Consider the following 14,816-nt stretch of genomic DNA (forward strand, 5'->3'; position numbering starts at 1 on the left):
AGCAGTAATTTGAGGGTATCGGGTTCTTCCCTCAGCGCTATAAAAATGTGTGGGAAGACACCAGTTTTTAATATTGTAGCCATCAGCCTGCAAATCCTAAGCAATGTATTTTATTGTGACCCTTTTGGATTATTGTGCAGAATGCTGAGTAGTGTGGACTTTATGAACTTAACCCATCCTGAGGGGGACACATTTCTAAGGTAAAAATTATGAAGAGGATTACATTTTCATACAGCTCATTTTGCATTGATTGGTCCCTAGAATGAAGTACTGTGTTAGAAACTACAGAATTCCTATCTCAGCCAGATGATCAAGGTTTGCATCATCAGTGATAAGTCCTATCAATAATAGTATGTATCCTTGTTATCATGTGATGAAAATAGTGCTTTACTTATGTAGTCTTCCTCCCAAAAAAACTCATAACCCCAGCAAAAACCATAAGAAAATGTCAGATAAACCCCAACTGAGGGGCATTCTGTAAAACACTGACTAGTATTCCTCAATACCATCAAGGTCATCAAAAACAGGGGAAGTCTGAGCAGCTATGTCAGCCAAAGGGACTCTCAAGAGACAGGACAACTAAATGTAATATGGCAGCCTGGAAAGAAGGCTGGAACAGAAGAAGGACATTTGGTAAAAACTAAGGAAATCTGACTAAAAATATGGACATCAGGGAAAGGAAGGAAGGAAGGAAGGAAGGAAGGAAGAGCAAGCCCCAAAGCCTGTAGATTGCTTTCTCATTCAGTTGTATCGGCTGCAGCATAGAACAATGCCAGATTTTGCATCCAGATGACAGTTACTTGATGACAAACATGTGCTATTTCCTGAGATTTAGTTCATTTGATAAATGCACCGTTGCTATTACTAAACAACCTGACATAGCAAAATTTTTGCTTCATTTTCTTTTTTTCTACTTCATATTTTCTCTACTAAGGAAAAGAGTTACAGGTTTTCCCCCTTTCAAGTATGGGTGGTATTCTCAAAGATCACTAGAGAATAATTATTTAGCACCTGGGACACAGCCCCCTGTGATAGCGTAGAGCTTGCAGTAGGTGTCTGTCTCATACATGTACAAGTTAACACTAGTAGTTCTTTAAAACTTACCTGTTGTTAGCAGGGTTGGGTTCTTGGGCCCCACACCATAGAAATGAGGCACAGGAGAGGCTTTGTTGGGGTCACAGACCAAGTTGAAGGGAGGCACAGCGCCGACGGAGGAGAGCTGACCTGGCCTCCCCCAACAGAGAGGAGACTCTGCTTAGGCAAATTTCCCGCTGGGGTGCCCACTCAGGTGCCCACTCAGGTGCCCACTCAGGTGTCCAGGATGCTAATGAGGGAAAGAAAAAAAAAAACAACCCTGCCTCATCCTGATTGGCTGGAAGCGCCTTGCCCTGATTGGTTGACGCAGGCAGATGACTCCCGCAGCTCACTGGTGCTCTTTGGAGCTGGGTCCTCTGTTTTCAGTCCTGCAATATATGGCGCCTAAGAGAGGCCAAATCCGGGGTCTGCTTTGTAAGAGAAGTGGTTTAGCAATACCAGCAGCCCACACAAGCGCTTTGGCCATGGAAGGGGGTTCTCCTGCTTGCCTCCTTCGGATACCCGGAGCTGAGAGCAGGACTCCCTTACACGAGGGCCTCTGGTAGTATTTCCTGAAATAGGAGCTCCAGGAGACAGGGATTAGACGAAGGGCTGGCAAAGAGGACCCCAAAGGAGGAAAAGGGAAAGTATGTATCTCAGGACACTTGACATCCCAGAACCATCAAGCTGCAAGTGAGTTTTGTAGACCTGTCTAGTGCAAACCCTTCATTTTACAGAAAAGAGAGTGTCTTGCTCAGGTCTGTGCTGGGCCAGTCCCTGGTCACTTCCTTTATTATATCCCTAGAGGCTCGGGAGGGTGGTATTTGTCTTCTCGTGTTCTTCTTGTCACACACTGCGTTTTACTGTCTTTTCATTCTTTGGCCCACTGTGATCATGACCACGCGTCCCCTGTCCCTAAGTTCCTGCAGAATCCTTCTGGGATAAAGGGGAAACAGATGGATGGGAGTACACAGCAACGGTTCTGAGTCCAGAAATAAAAACTGACCCCTAGTGTTTATTTGAGCCCTCATCCTCCTGCTGCCAGTTCAGTGTTCTGATTCCCTTAAGATTAGAGTTGAGACTAATTTTAAGGTGAAGATTAAACTTCTCAAGGCCAGGGAGGTGAGGTACAGGGCAAATAAGGTAGGTGGAAATGACCATCCCTTCTGCCTTTGCGCTTCCAATAACTCAGGCCTCGGGGAAGTACCCCTCACCCTCACCTCCTTGCCTCCTGCCACTTCAGAGAAATACCAATTGTGGCAAAATTCTCATTCAATTTCCCTGAGGACTCTGTTCACCATAGCCTATGTCGCTAAAGAAAAGACGGGTAAAGACAGCCCAAGTTTTCCCCTGAAATAAAAAAATCTCTTTTCTACCCAAAGACTTTTCTTTATAGGTCGTGTTCAATATATGGGTTATAATACTGAAAGAAATAAGGGAAAGCTTAACCTTAACCTTAAAATTAGTCTCAATTGTAATAAATTGTACCATATTACTTAAATACACTTTAAGTTTGATGTTTGCCTTTGTTTTTCAAATATCAGAATGTTATAAAAACTGCAAAGATAGAATCAGATAGTAAAAACATCATGGGTCAAAATGCCTGGCCCGTGTCCCCAAGTCTCTGGGACCTTGTCTAAGTCACTTACCATCTCTGGACTTCATTTTTTATCTTTAAAAAATGCAGAGGTTCGGTTAGGTGAGCTTCCAATGGTGTCGGTCCAGATTTTGAACCGTGTTAGTATCTCCAGACTTTGAGATCAAACTATCTCTGAGGTTGTGTGATTCTCTACTCTCTTGCTTAAAAGTACATTAAGTTTTTTGGAGCAAATGTAACTATGCTGTGATTCGAAACTTGAGCAAATGTTCTAGCCCTACTTCTGCTATTTAATTACTGAAACCAACCACTTATCAATGACTGGTCCACCCCACTGCAAAAGAGAAGTAAAAGTATTTGTTATCCCATCTTCACAGAAGTCAGGGAGGATAAATTAAATGAGAGAAATTTAAAGTCCTAGGAAGAAAGGCGCTTTCTAAATGCAGAATATTTGCATTACTATCATTCTTATTATGCAGCAGATATGAGAAATGCAATTTTCCTGTGTATTCCTGTTGGCCATATCTCCTCAAGGGAATGTATTTGAAAAAGAAGTAGAACTACTTCATGACTAGAGTACTCAAAAAAAAAAAAAAAAAGTCTATGTTCCTGAAAACCACAATTTTTGAAATAGAGCAAAGTAATGTTATCTCAGATTCCCTGAAGACGAGATTACACTTTCTGGAGAAAATTGATAAAATGAAATACTTTATATTTATTAAATTACTTTTAAACTTTTTATTTCTGTAAGTTTTTACCACTACTGCTGAAAGAAGAGTGACTATATGAACAACTATCCCTATGTGTCTTATGACCAAATAAATAAGAAATCATCCCTTTTTGTTTAGAATTTTAGCATTAGGGTTTCTTATGCTAACAGGGACTTTTATAAAATGTTTATTTGAAAAACATGATTCTTTCAACAGGAAATAACTCCCTGTTCAAACCTTAAGCTATAAAATGGTTCACTGTTTTCCAGTGAAGTCAGAAGATTCCACTTTTTTTTTTTTTCTCATTAAACTTTTGTTTTAATGGGTCTCAAAATTCTGTGACAGATTTTTGGTCAAGTTGTTTCCATTAAAAAGTACTGATTTTAAAAACTAATAACTTAAAACTACCACTTTTAGAGTTTAGTTATCAATGAAACTTTAATAAAGAATTAAATTAATAAGACATGATTGATTGTTTGGTTATAGAGTTAAGAAAGACTACTCATTTTTATTTGGGTGGCTGAGCTCATCTAACTCCAGACATTTGAGAATCAGGGGAATAAGGACATGTACCTACGACCTGTTTTTACATACACAGAGTTGAAGTAGCTCTGCAGTTTAAGCCCAAACCACATTTATGTTAAATGTGCAAATATTATTGGTCCAGTTTCCAATTCTACTTTCTCTCTATAAAGTTAGTTTTCTGGCTGAATTTCTACAGACCTACAAATTACTGAATGAACCAAGCTTTATGAAATCAGGAACTATTACTGCGTAAAGTTCTGCATACCAAATTAAGTGTTTATTCACTGGACAGGCAGCATGATATCTTAATTATATCATAGACCAGGTATGCATCTTTTGTGCTTTAAGGCTCACTTTCTGAAAGTTGTTATCCCCTTTTAAACTATTTCTGTATATATTTACAGATTTCAATGCTCTTCGATCACATAAAATTTTTAAAAATATATTTTTAGGCATTTAAGTAAGGATTCTGACAAATTAAAAAATTCATCTTTATTAAGTGTAAATTTGTTGATACTCCTAGAAAGTCCTAAATGTTGAAGAAATCAGGACTTGGAAGTACCAAGTCATTGGCAGAGCTAGGACTGCAAGTCATTACCTTTTGTCTGTATGCTAGGATGCTCTTTTGTTATTTTTAAGTCCAGAGTAGACATTGTCTGATTGAATCTCATCTTACTTATTGAAGTTATGGAATAAGAAACTTAGTCATAGCTGAGAGTCCATGTGTTTACTGAAGCATTTCATTTTTATAGATTTCTCAAGAACTGATAAAACTAAACAAGAAACAAAAATATACCAAATAACTGATGAGCTCAGGCAAAGCCATGGTAATTTGCAGGCGGATTAGGAGATGCTAAGACTTTATGTGATTTTCCTTGGAGACTCTTAGAGTAGGCTTCTGAAGCTTTGTGGATTATAGATGAGTGGGGCTAAAGCAGATAAGACCACAGTGGCCTTTGGTTCCATTGACTCTTAATTACTGGCTTTTGTAACCTATCTAGAACTATTATGATGGTCCTTTGGACCCTTGGCACTTACTTTAAAAATGCACATGATACAATCTGCTTTGTAAAATAATGCTGAGCTATGACTACTGTTCTAATATCAAGATAAAGATAAAATTTTAAGGTCCACACATTTTTGTACTGGGGAGAATCATCATATGTGGTTTCCAGTAGAGAGCACGAGATGTTTACTTGTTAATAATAATGGTCATTCATAAGGAATAGAGCCCAATTCTGTGGTTGTGGGATGATGATACCATTGATTCATGGACATACGGCAACAATGGAAAACCAGTTGTGAATAATGAAGGACACCTGATTCTTACTCCATGCCTTTGTGGAAGCTGGTAGTATTGGAAGAGATGGAAAAACAAAAATGGTTATTACCTATTTCCTAAAAACAGTGAATATAGTACTGTAAAGATATGCAGTTGTATATATAGAGAGAAGCTGAGATTATTCCAGGACCGTTCTGTTTCTAGGCTATGCATATATGCCTTGCTCTTCTCATCTTTATACCTGCAGCTTTACTTTTCATCACTTTTGGAACTTCCTTGGTGTATAGGCAGAAATGAAAAGAAGGAAACATCTAGACAACTTCACTCCTTTTAATCAGTTCTTAAAAAAAAAAAAAAGTTTAGTATTTCACTATTTACAGAGTACCCTACAGATGAGCAGTTGTCTGTGGATTCTAATCACCCAGAGCCCCAGCTGAGTGTTACGGTCAAGGCTGTTTGAGAAATGATAGGTTATCTCGGGCTCCTTCACCCAACACAGTTAATTTCTTGTTGTATATTCATTTTTGTGTTGTTGACCTGTTTTAGGGTCCTATGCATAAAAGGCTTGTCGATATTTGCACTTTCCTGAGAAGAGGATCCCTAGCTTTCACCCCATACTAAAATAATAATAATTATTTAAAATTTAAAATTAAATTATTTTACATTTTAAGAATAATTACTAATTAATAATACTAAAATAATAATAACAGTATTCTTTGAAGAAATCAGTATCTCAAACTAAGCTGAGGACCATTAGAAAATATACTTTCTATGCCTTTCGAGATTTTAAGCAACCAAACATCGAGAACTTTATTTCTTACTGATATGAATTTCCCCTAGCACTTGGCAATTGTCCCTTTCATAAATGCTGCTTTCATGGATGAATTTTAGAATTGAATGAAGCTGGGCCTAATTCCTTGGGCCCCATTAGGGTATTCCATTAGAAACTTGGGTTCCACACTGACCTCCTTCAGGCAAAAGAAATTTATTTAATAGAACAACATCCATATACCTACCCAATTTATTTAGTTTCCTTTCCCGCTCAAACTTTTACCAACTCTAAAATAAGTAGAACGTAATTGATGGATTCACAGTATCTTCAAATCATCCCTGAGTAAAAAGGAAGAATGAAAATATATGTCCAAGTTATGAACAAGTGTAGATACCTGAAGAGGCTAAATCATCCACAGTTTAACTTTTTTACAGAGGTCCCTTCCCGGGGTGATTGCCACATTAAAAAAAAAAGAAGTTATTAATTCAAAAAGGAAAAGTGTACAGGGTCTCTGTGATATAACTCTTGTCCATAAAGAGTAATCTAAATGAGAAATAAATGCATGCAAAATATTAAGCAACTAACATGTTCTGGGTGGGAAAGAATAAAGCCCGCTGTGGTAGCATTCCTACATTGTTTGACTTCTCTGAGAATCAGGCCCCAGCACAAACAATAGAATAGAACATCAAGAGCACATTATATGAAGGCCCCTCAAAATGTATCTCACCAGCCACTAGATTAAAATCACCCCACTGGGTAGTATTTTAAAAAGTCACCAAGCCACATTAGCAAAGTAATTACCAAGGTTAGCAAAGTATGATTACAGTGTTACCAACCTCTTTTCATTAAAATCTGATATATTTTCTTTAATGGTAATTGTGCTTTCAGTGGATGGAGCAGGATATGTTTAGGTGGATTTTAATGGCTACAGAGAAAATGTCTACTATTTAACATGAGATTTAATACATTCATCCCATTAATGAAAGTCCCATCAGTAGTTAATCAGAGAGTAACTATAAGCAAAGTCAGGCGGATTTTGCTGTAGAAATGCAAACACAAAACAGCTACATTATGATTTCTGCATTCTGTATCTGTGGGGTTTTTTTTTTTCCTTTTGGCAATGTTCCTTTTTGTTTGTTTGTTTATTTGTTTTAAGCTCTGTAGCCATTACTGGTCATTTCAATGGGTCTAGGATCAGGGGGCAAGAGCCCAGACCAAGTTTGTAAGAGCCCCCAGCACTCTTGGCATGAATGCATCACCCCCAGACTCAATGGGCAGCTACTGATTTCCCAGGACCATTTTAATCCTCCCCAAAATGCTCCCATGGTTTCTGGAATTCCCAAGGCTCTCAGAGAGGTTGGAGCTATAGTTCTCAATGCTTGTTGTACATCAGAATCACCGAGAGAGCTTTAAAAAAATACAGATATTTGGGTACTGCTTCCAAAGATTTCTGCTTCACTCATTCTGTGGTAGGACCCACATTACGTGGTTTCTGGGAGATGCTTGGGTAGTTCTGGTGCGCACACAGGGCTGAAGATCACTTGTGTAGATGTATCACCAGCCTAGCTTGACAGAGCCCCAGTGTAAGAAATCGGGAGTATCTTCAGGAATTGTAAGAACACCACACTTTATGAAATATATAAAATGGTATCAAAATAGTCTGAAAGAGTTTACCCTCTTCGTGTCTGAGATTGCTAAATCCAGCAAGCGCATAGGATATTATTCAAAAACAGTCTCATTAAGAATTTGATTATCTAACCTGCCAGGAAATGCTTGACCACATACAAACCGTGACAGGGTCTGATCCCAACAGATGTCCTTGTAAGGCACCTGTTGAAGTGAACTCTGCCACTGGCCCTTTAAATGGGATGGAGTTTTAGTTTTCCAAAAGTAATGGACCAGTTGGAATGCTAGAAATGTACATTTGCTGCTTATGTTCCATTCTAGTAAACCATGTCCAGAATGGCTGTGCTGATCTTTTGATTGTGTAGTTAATGAGAGAAGTCTGCAAATACCATCAGGATTGGCCAGCAGCCTCATTTATGGAGGTTTATTAGAGGGAGCCAATAATGAAAACTTAGGTTGTTTGTACCCTCTCATGAGTCTGTCAAGAATTGTTAAAAACTGCAACTGTGGTTGTAACTTGGAGAATGTTAAAACCTCACCTAGAAAGCCGTTTCACGTTTCTTCCGAGTGGAGAGTCTAAATTTGTGTTTGATTATAAAGGAATAGCTAAAATGTGATGCGGCTTAACACCAAGCATGCCTATGGGTGACTCTATCCAGAAACTGACCTAAACGAGCAGCGTTAGGATCATCTGCTCAAGTGCATTCATCATGTCTATCTATAGCATAGACGGCATCAGGTACCACCTGGCTGAAAGTCATGGGTTACACAGAGCTATGCAAATACTTTATTTTGGAGACAGCTGAATTACTCCCTGACCTGACATGAGTGAGAGGGAGGGTCATCTTCACTGTTATGCCTTCCTGCCCTTTCTAAAAATAGTAGGGCCTTTAATAAGAAGATATTTTAAGCCTCTCGTGTTCACTTGTCTCATCAGGAGAAGCTTATTTTGGCCCCTCGCATGTGTCAGATGTGCATGGGGCATAGCTAGCCCTCGGAGCACGGTCTTGCTCCTGCACATCACTCATAAAGACACTGGCCACCATAAAGTCGCTGGGATTACCAGCTGAGAGGCAGTGGGTAAACATAAACGAAGTGGAGATACTTCTTAGGAATGTGAATATGCTTCCGAAATCCTCCATTTCAGACATGGGCCCATCAGTCCTCCGCTTTTCGGATCTGTTTTCCTAAAACCTGGCTGTGATGTCGCTCCAGAGACCTCAGTGATGTTGCCGCTTTTAATAAATACTGATAGGAGCCACTACCAGCCTGTGGATAAGGGAAACTCATGAGGAACTGCCATCCCAAATCTGAACGGCAAAACCAAAACCGGGCAAAACCACAAATCCCAAAACAAAACCCAAAAAGAACCACCCCAACAATCCGTGCCCGCAAGAAGACGCGCAGGAAAGCGTTGCGATGTAACTTTGACCTGGTGACTGGACCTATCAGTCACGTGACTAGCAGGCACCAGGTGCTTTGTCTTATTCTCCTTTGAAAAACAAGTGCAAATCTTGGTTATTCTGCACAACGGGGACCAAACAATTATGCTTTGGAGGAGACACAGACTCTAGAAGCAAGATGGAATTTGAGCAGGTAAACCCTGAGCCACAAGCCTGTCATTCCGGGGCGGTCGTGCGTGGTTCTCGTGTTTGCGCCTCTAAGAAATTTCCATTTTTTCGCATCAAAAAATCCAGATACGAAGCTGAAGCTGCTTTCTTCGCCAACCTGAAGCTGTCTGACTTCAACATCATCGACACCCTCGGAGTCGGAGGCTTCGGACGAGTGGAGCTGGTAGGTGATTCTTCTTTACATGCTCTGGGGAGCCCCTCTTCCTGTCGCATTTTTCCCTCTAGATTAAGATTTCTCTCTACTCTCTCATCATTACTTTTTACTGTTCCTGAATCCGTACCAAATGCTTTCATGTCCGCACATCCGAGTGTGAAACAGGTACAGTGAGCTATATATTACGTAGCCCGTAAACTGACAATAAAATATATATATATATTTTTTAGAAAAACCTCCTCATAATAAATGAAAGGTAAACACATTAACTTGACGAGGAGCCATAAAACGCTTTTTACCTAGCTGATACTCTGCGACCTCTATTTCCTTAGTTCTGAGCAGTGCTCACCAACTTAGTCATGTGCCCTACCTACGTGTAAGTTTAAATATAGAGAGGGAAATGGGATATATATATGTTATATGTAGATACATACATAATATAATACATACATGTAATACATGTATATATATTTCATTTCCTTTACATATATTTAAATTTACATTTTAATTATTGTAGTTGTAGATCAGGTGCATGAGTAAGTTAGAGAATATGGCTCAGAGCTAGGGAAGTAAATAAATAAGTAAAATCTATATTTAATTAAAGATGTTTAATACTGCTTTAAAACTTTAAGAAAACATAAATAACATTCTAGTATTAATTCTGTGATTCCGTAGCAAGCACCTAGTTATATTAGATAATATATTAGATAATATGGTTTGAATATTTCACACACGTTTGTGTACACAAACACATACAGGTAAGTGTCAGGGAGGATGATGGGGACATCTTGGTGCAAGTTTATTCATTCAACATATTGCGTGAATGTGGTGCAAACCAAATGAAAGCATAGCCTTTGAAATGTAAATTTAAGAACTGGTCGATTACAACATAGACCAGAAAAAAAAATGTATTCTGGTAACTGAGTTGCTGCGTTCCGAGACGGTGTGGATATAACCCCTGTTGAGAAGGCAGATTAATTTCCACCTCTCTGCTGAACCCGGAGGAGCCCCTGATACCAGATAGCGGTACAGTATGTCAGGAACTCCCTGTGCGGTGCAGTAAACAGTTACTGTTGCCATCGGGGACAAGAGAAATCCCCTTCCATAAAAGCAGACTGACCCAGCCCTGTGTTTGCTCATTTGTCCATTTGTGCTGCAGTTGGGATTCCTGGCTTCTGACAGGCAAGAAAAATCCCATTTACTTAAACATGAGACAAGAAAATTTCGAGCCATAGTGTGTTTTGTTGGATCGGCATTATGCTTCCAGTAACACTGGTTGGAAATGCTATAGTCAGGCTGCTTCTGACTTGACGTCTGACGTCATAGTGAGGATTTTCGGCTATAGGAATACAAATCGGGGGTCTAGGAAAACTTGTTTCTCTGAATTCTGCCAGTCAACGCAGTCTTTGGTTTCGTTTTCAAGAACCTTGCTTTTGTGACAAAATCTAACTGTTCATAGAGCTAGTGAAGATTTATTACCAGTGTTATCTTTGTCCTGGGGTGTTGGGACATATAAACAGGTCAGGGGGCGGAGGTCCTTGCCGGTCATAGCGTATTGTCTGCTGTGTTTATTTACATACCTGCATGTATCTCCACCCTCTTCTGAATGAAGCACTGTATGGACAGAACTCCCTAGAGGGTGATTTTGTGACTTGTAGTTTCTTAAGTATCATTTTGTAAAGACTTTGGACAATAAAACTGTTGTCTTAGTTGACCAAAAAAAATTTATGTTACAAATTTGTGGATTCTTAAAGGTCTGAGGATCTCAAGTTGGGGACCTTTAGGTTACCAGCAAGGTGTTTTATGAAATAGAGGAGTTTACTCAGGATGTTTGAAATGCTGAAGGTTGCTCATAGACACTGAAACCACTTCAAGCTGAACAATTAAATGCCAAGCTGACAGTGGAAACCTTCTAGAGACTTCCCTCAAAAATGTCTGAGGAGACACCATTAACCAGAAAATTAGGGAAGGCTCAGTGTGAGCATATAAAAGATGCCCATATAAAATGTGGTTTAAAAAAACAAAATACCTGTGTGTGTGTGTGTGTGTGTGTATGTGTGTGTGTACACATGCATAACGTCCATCCCAGCAGAGAGTCAAAGGTAGTTCAGCCTAATTTTTTTCTCATGGATATTATATTTTACTCTTCCACACAGATGTTTATAGACTAGTGAAAACCATAACCTCAGGAATTAATTTTAATTGGAGTCCAGGTTGCAAAAACGTTAGATATGCTCATGAATGATAAATCCATAATGGGCCAGGTAGGCACAACCAGTACATTAGAAAAGAGGCACGTGGTTTTAACCTCTGAAGTGACATCTTCACATCGTGTGATTTTGCACTTCCCCAGAAACCCCTTGTGAAAATCAGAATACCCAGATTGTCTTCACTGTTCGCTGTGGACTAGCCGTTTAGGTGACGGCTCTTCCCCTACAATTCATCGTCCCCTGTTCTTAGCGCTCACTCGCTGCCTGAGAATATTAATTATTGGGTATGAAAAGTATTCTCCTCTGTGATTGTTCATTTGTCACCTGTGTTCGGTGATGCCAGAATTGGGAGTCTGGCTTCAGCGCTTTGACTGTGATCACACATACTGTTGTCATCACAAAGAGTGATCGCCGCAAATAGTGAATCGCTGCAACCTTGGCACAGGGGGGCAGTAGAGTGCACCTTCAGACCAGCACCCAGGCCACTTGTAGTGGGAGAGGACCAGGCTGAGCCCCATTCTGTTGTGATTATAGAACTTCGCTTCACTCCCCTCTGAAACTGATGCATGCAAGATCATGTTATCAGTATTATAGAGTGATATATTAAAAAGGACTGCCTTCAGATGGACGAATTTCACATATGCACCATACTGTACAAGTATGTAAAATGGATACCTTGAACCTACCAGTCCTTGGTTCAGCAATGATGTTGATCAGGTAAATAACATCATAAAAACCACATGACACTTTAATTTTATAATGGCATTTAAAACTTTTTCCCAAGTATAGATTATAAGATGATAAACTCTTGAATTGGGTATGAAGAATTAAATTTGAATTGTTGAACCCCATTTCCTGGTAGGACTAAGTTACAAGTTTTCTCATCATTTGGTATAAAATTAGCTTCGTGTTATTTTGCATAATGATATGCAAAGGCTTCTTAGCATGTCTTAATTTTTTATTATTTATCTTAATTTGGATGAATTTAAATGCCAGAGGATTTTTCAGGCAGGAAAATTACTAAGTAGTTTATTGCCAAATTTGGAGAGGAGAACATAATTTTGGCGCCAAACAGAAACTTGAACCATTGTTCAGTGATGAGGCCAGAAGCTTGAAGAACTGGTCTTATATGAATGGGAATTCTGCTCTGAAGCTATTAATTCGATTTCATAAATACTTTTAGCAGAACTGATTTTAATGAGGTGAATATCAGACATGTCCTATTCACAACTATTACCTCCAGGAGGTCATCCATACTGCTTTTTTGTGTTATCTGGCAGAAACCATATTTTCTGACCATTTTTTTTTATTTTGAAGAATGAGCTTTTTAATTTGTTCAGTGCTGCCTGTTTATCTTCCAGAAGACCACATTTCGTTTATAATAGCACTTTCAGCAAAAGAACTCAGTTTTTTATAGATGATTTACTCATTAAAGCAGTAAGCGCTGCTCTAAGACACACGGTAATCCTCTTAATTTACAAGGTCTGACTGCAAAATACGGAGATTGATTTTACAGTCACACATGGAAATTAGTCCCATCGCTCTATGGTCACATTCCTGATTTACTTTTGCTCTCGTCAGAGAGGTGCTTGCTTTTCAGAATAGATTTGCACAAATCAGCCTTTTTAATCTGGCAATGATGATGTGGTTTAGATATTAGATATTTAATCATTTTATTCAGCAATCCAATGCCTCCTTGACCAGAGCACCGTACTTGGATAAAGATATAGGGGCCAAGATATGGAAGACATAATCTCTGTCTTCTTGGCTTACATCCTGTCTCTATCACTTGTTACATATTTATGTAGCAGGCTGTATGCTGGGACATACAGTCTAAAGTGAGGTAACCACTGCCTCTAGGGACTCAGTTTCCTGGGAAGGACAGTCATGTAAACCAATAATCCAATAATCAAAGTACAAGCAGCATGTGCGGGGTCATTCAGGAGGTGGCATCCTAAGACAGAGGGAGAGTTAGGGCATCTACAGAAATCACCCGAAGCATTACAGTACACTTCTGTAAAATATACCTACTGCGGGCTAGTTAATTGACAAACTGATATTAATCATGTTTTTAAATTAGTGATGCCACTTCCTTACTAAAATAATCAAGCCTGGCATTTGAACCCTGCTCTGTGACCTTCACATTGCTCCACATCCAGTATATCATTTCACCTTTCTAGTTACTCTGGGAGCAGAACAGGAGGCCTGATCTGCTTTTACTGGAAGGAAGTCAGGATTAATGCATCTCAGGAGCCTAAGACCATGCAGTAAAAGGGCTGTTATTGCCCAGAACTACTGATTTGTTTTGTTTTGTTTTTTTTTAAGATTTTCTTTATCTATTTGTCAGAGGGAACACAAGCAGGGGCAGTGGGAGAGGGAGAAGCAGACTCCCCCTGAGCAGGGAGCCCGATGTGGGTTTTGATCCCAGGACCCTGAGATCATGACCTGAACCGAAGGCAGACACTTAACCGACTGAACCACCCAGGCGCCCCCACTGATTTGTTTTTAACGAGAAGCTTTATCTATCATTCTGGCTTCTAAAAATATTTAGGTTCTTATCACACCAACAACAGCCACCATGACGACATCAAACAAATGTCACATGTACAACCTTTGTTTAAAAAAAAAAAAAAATCTTCTAGAATTCAAGAACCTGTATTAGACCTAAATCTAGAATCGATGCTGTGATGATCCACTCTTCACACCTGCTTCTGTCAAACCTGCAGGGGCTCTCCCTTCTCTGAATCTTTTGCTGTTCTTATTTCTGTGGTAAAATGTCTGTGCAGGGGGAAAAAAAAAATCAGACATTATAATGTCATAGCTAAAAGCTGGAGCTCTGGACTCAGATCTCCTAGATTCAGATTTTTCTGAATTTTTCTGGGCATGCTCAGTCATTTCCTCAGAGGTCACTTACTTCCGAGCCTCAGTTTCCCATTCTCCAGCATGAAGATAACAGTAGGATATTAAGCCTCACAAGGTTACAAAGAGTAAATGAGTGAAAGCCCCCAAATAGTGCCTCACACCATAGGTCAGTAAGTGTTGTGATACTATTATTATTAAAATATGCTAATGATAACTATCATGCCCAGCTCTAAGAAAAGGGGATGGAATAATTTTACTCTTTTTTTTCTCCCTTGCTCTGCCGAGTCCCGAAGAGCCAGAGGTCTTCATAATGACCTCGGTGACAGCTTCTATTAAATCCCTGCAAAGCACTAAAGCTCCATCCTTTAGGTTC

At 39.4% G+C, this 14,816-nt stretch overlaps 1 protein-coding gene across 2 annotated transcripts in view; it reads left to right on the forward strand.

Annotated features, from left to right (window-relative positions):
- PRKG1 (protein kinase cGMP-dependent 1) overlaps positions 1 to 14,816 on the forward strand; it is a 1,214,718-nt gene that overhangs the window by 1,161,686 nt on the left and 38,216 nt on the right. For both annotated transcript variants that reach the window (XM_032430422.1, XM_032430421.1), the window contains exon 10: positions 9,284 to 9,380. In XM_032430422.1, the coding sequence (XP_032286313.1) occupies positions 9,284 to 9,380 (97 nt within the window). The remainder of the gene's footprint in view (positions 1 to 9,283; positions 9,381 to 14,816) is intronic.

This window comes from Phoca vitulina, unplaced genomic scaffold (assembly GCF_004348235.1).
Source record: "Phoca vitulina isolate PV1807 unplaced genomic scaffold, GSC_HSeal_1.0 scaffold43, whole genome shotgun sequence".
NCBI lineage: Eukaryota > Metazoa > Chordata > Mammalia > Carnivora > Phocidae > Phoca > Phoca vitulina.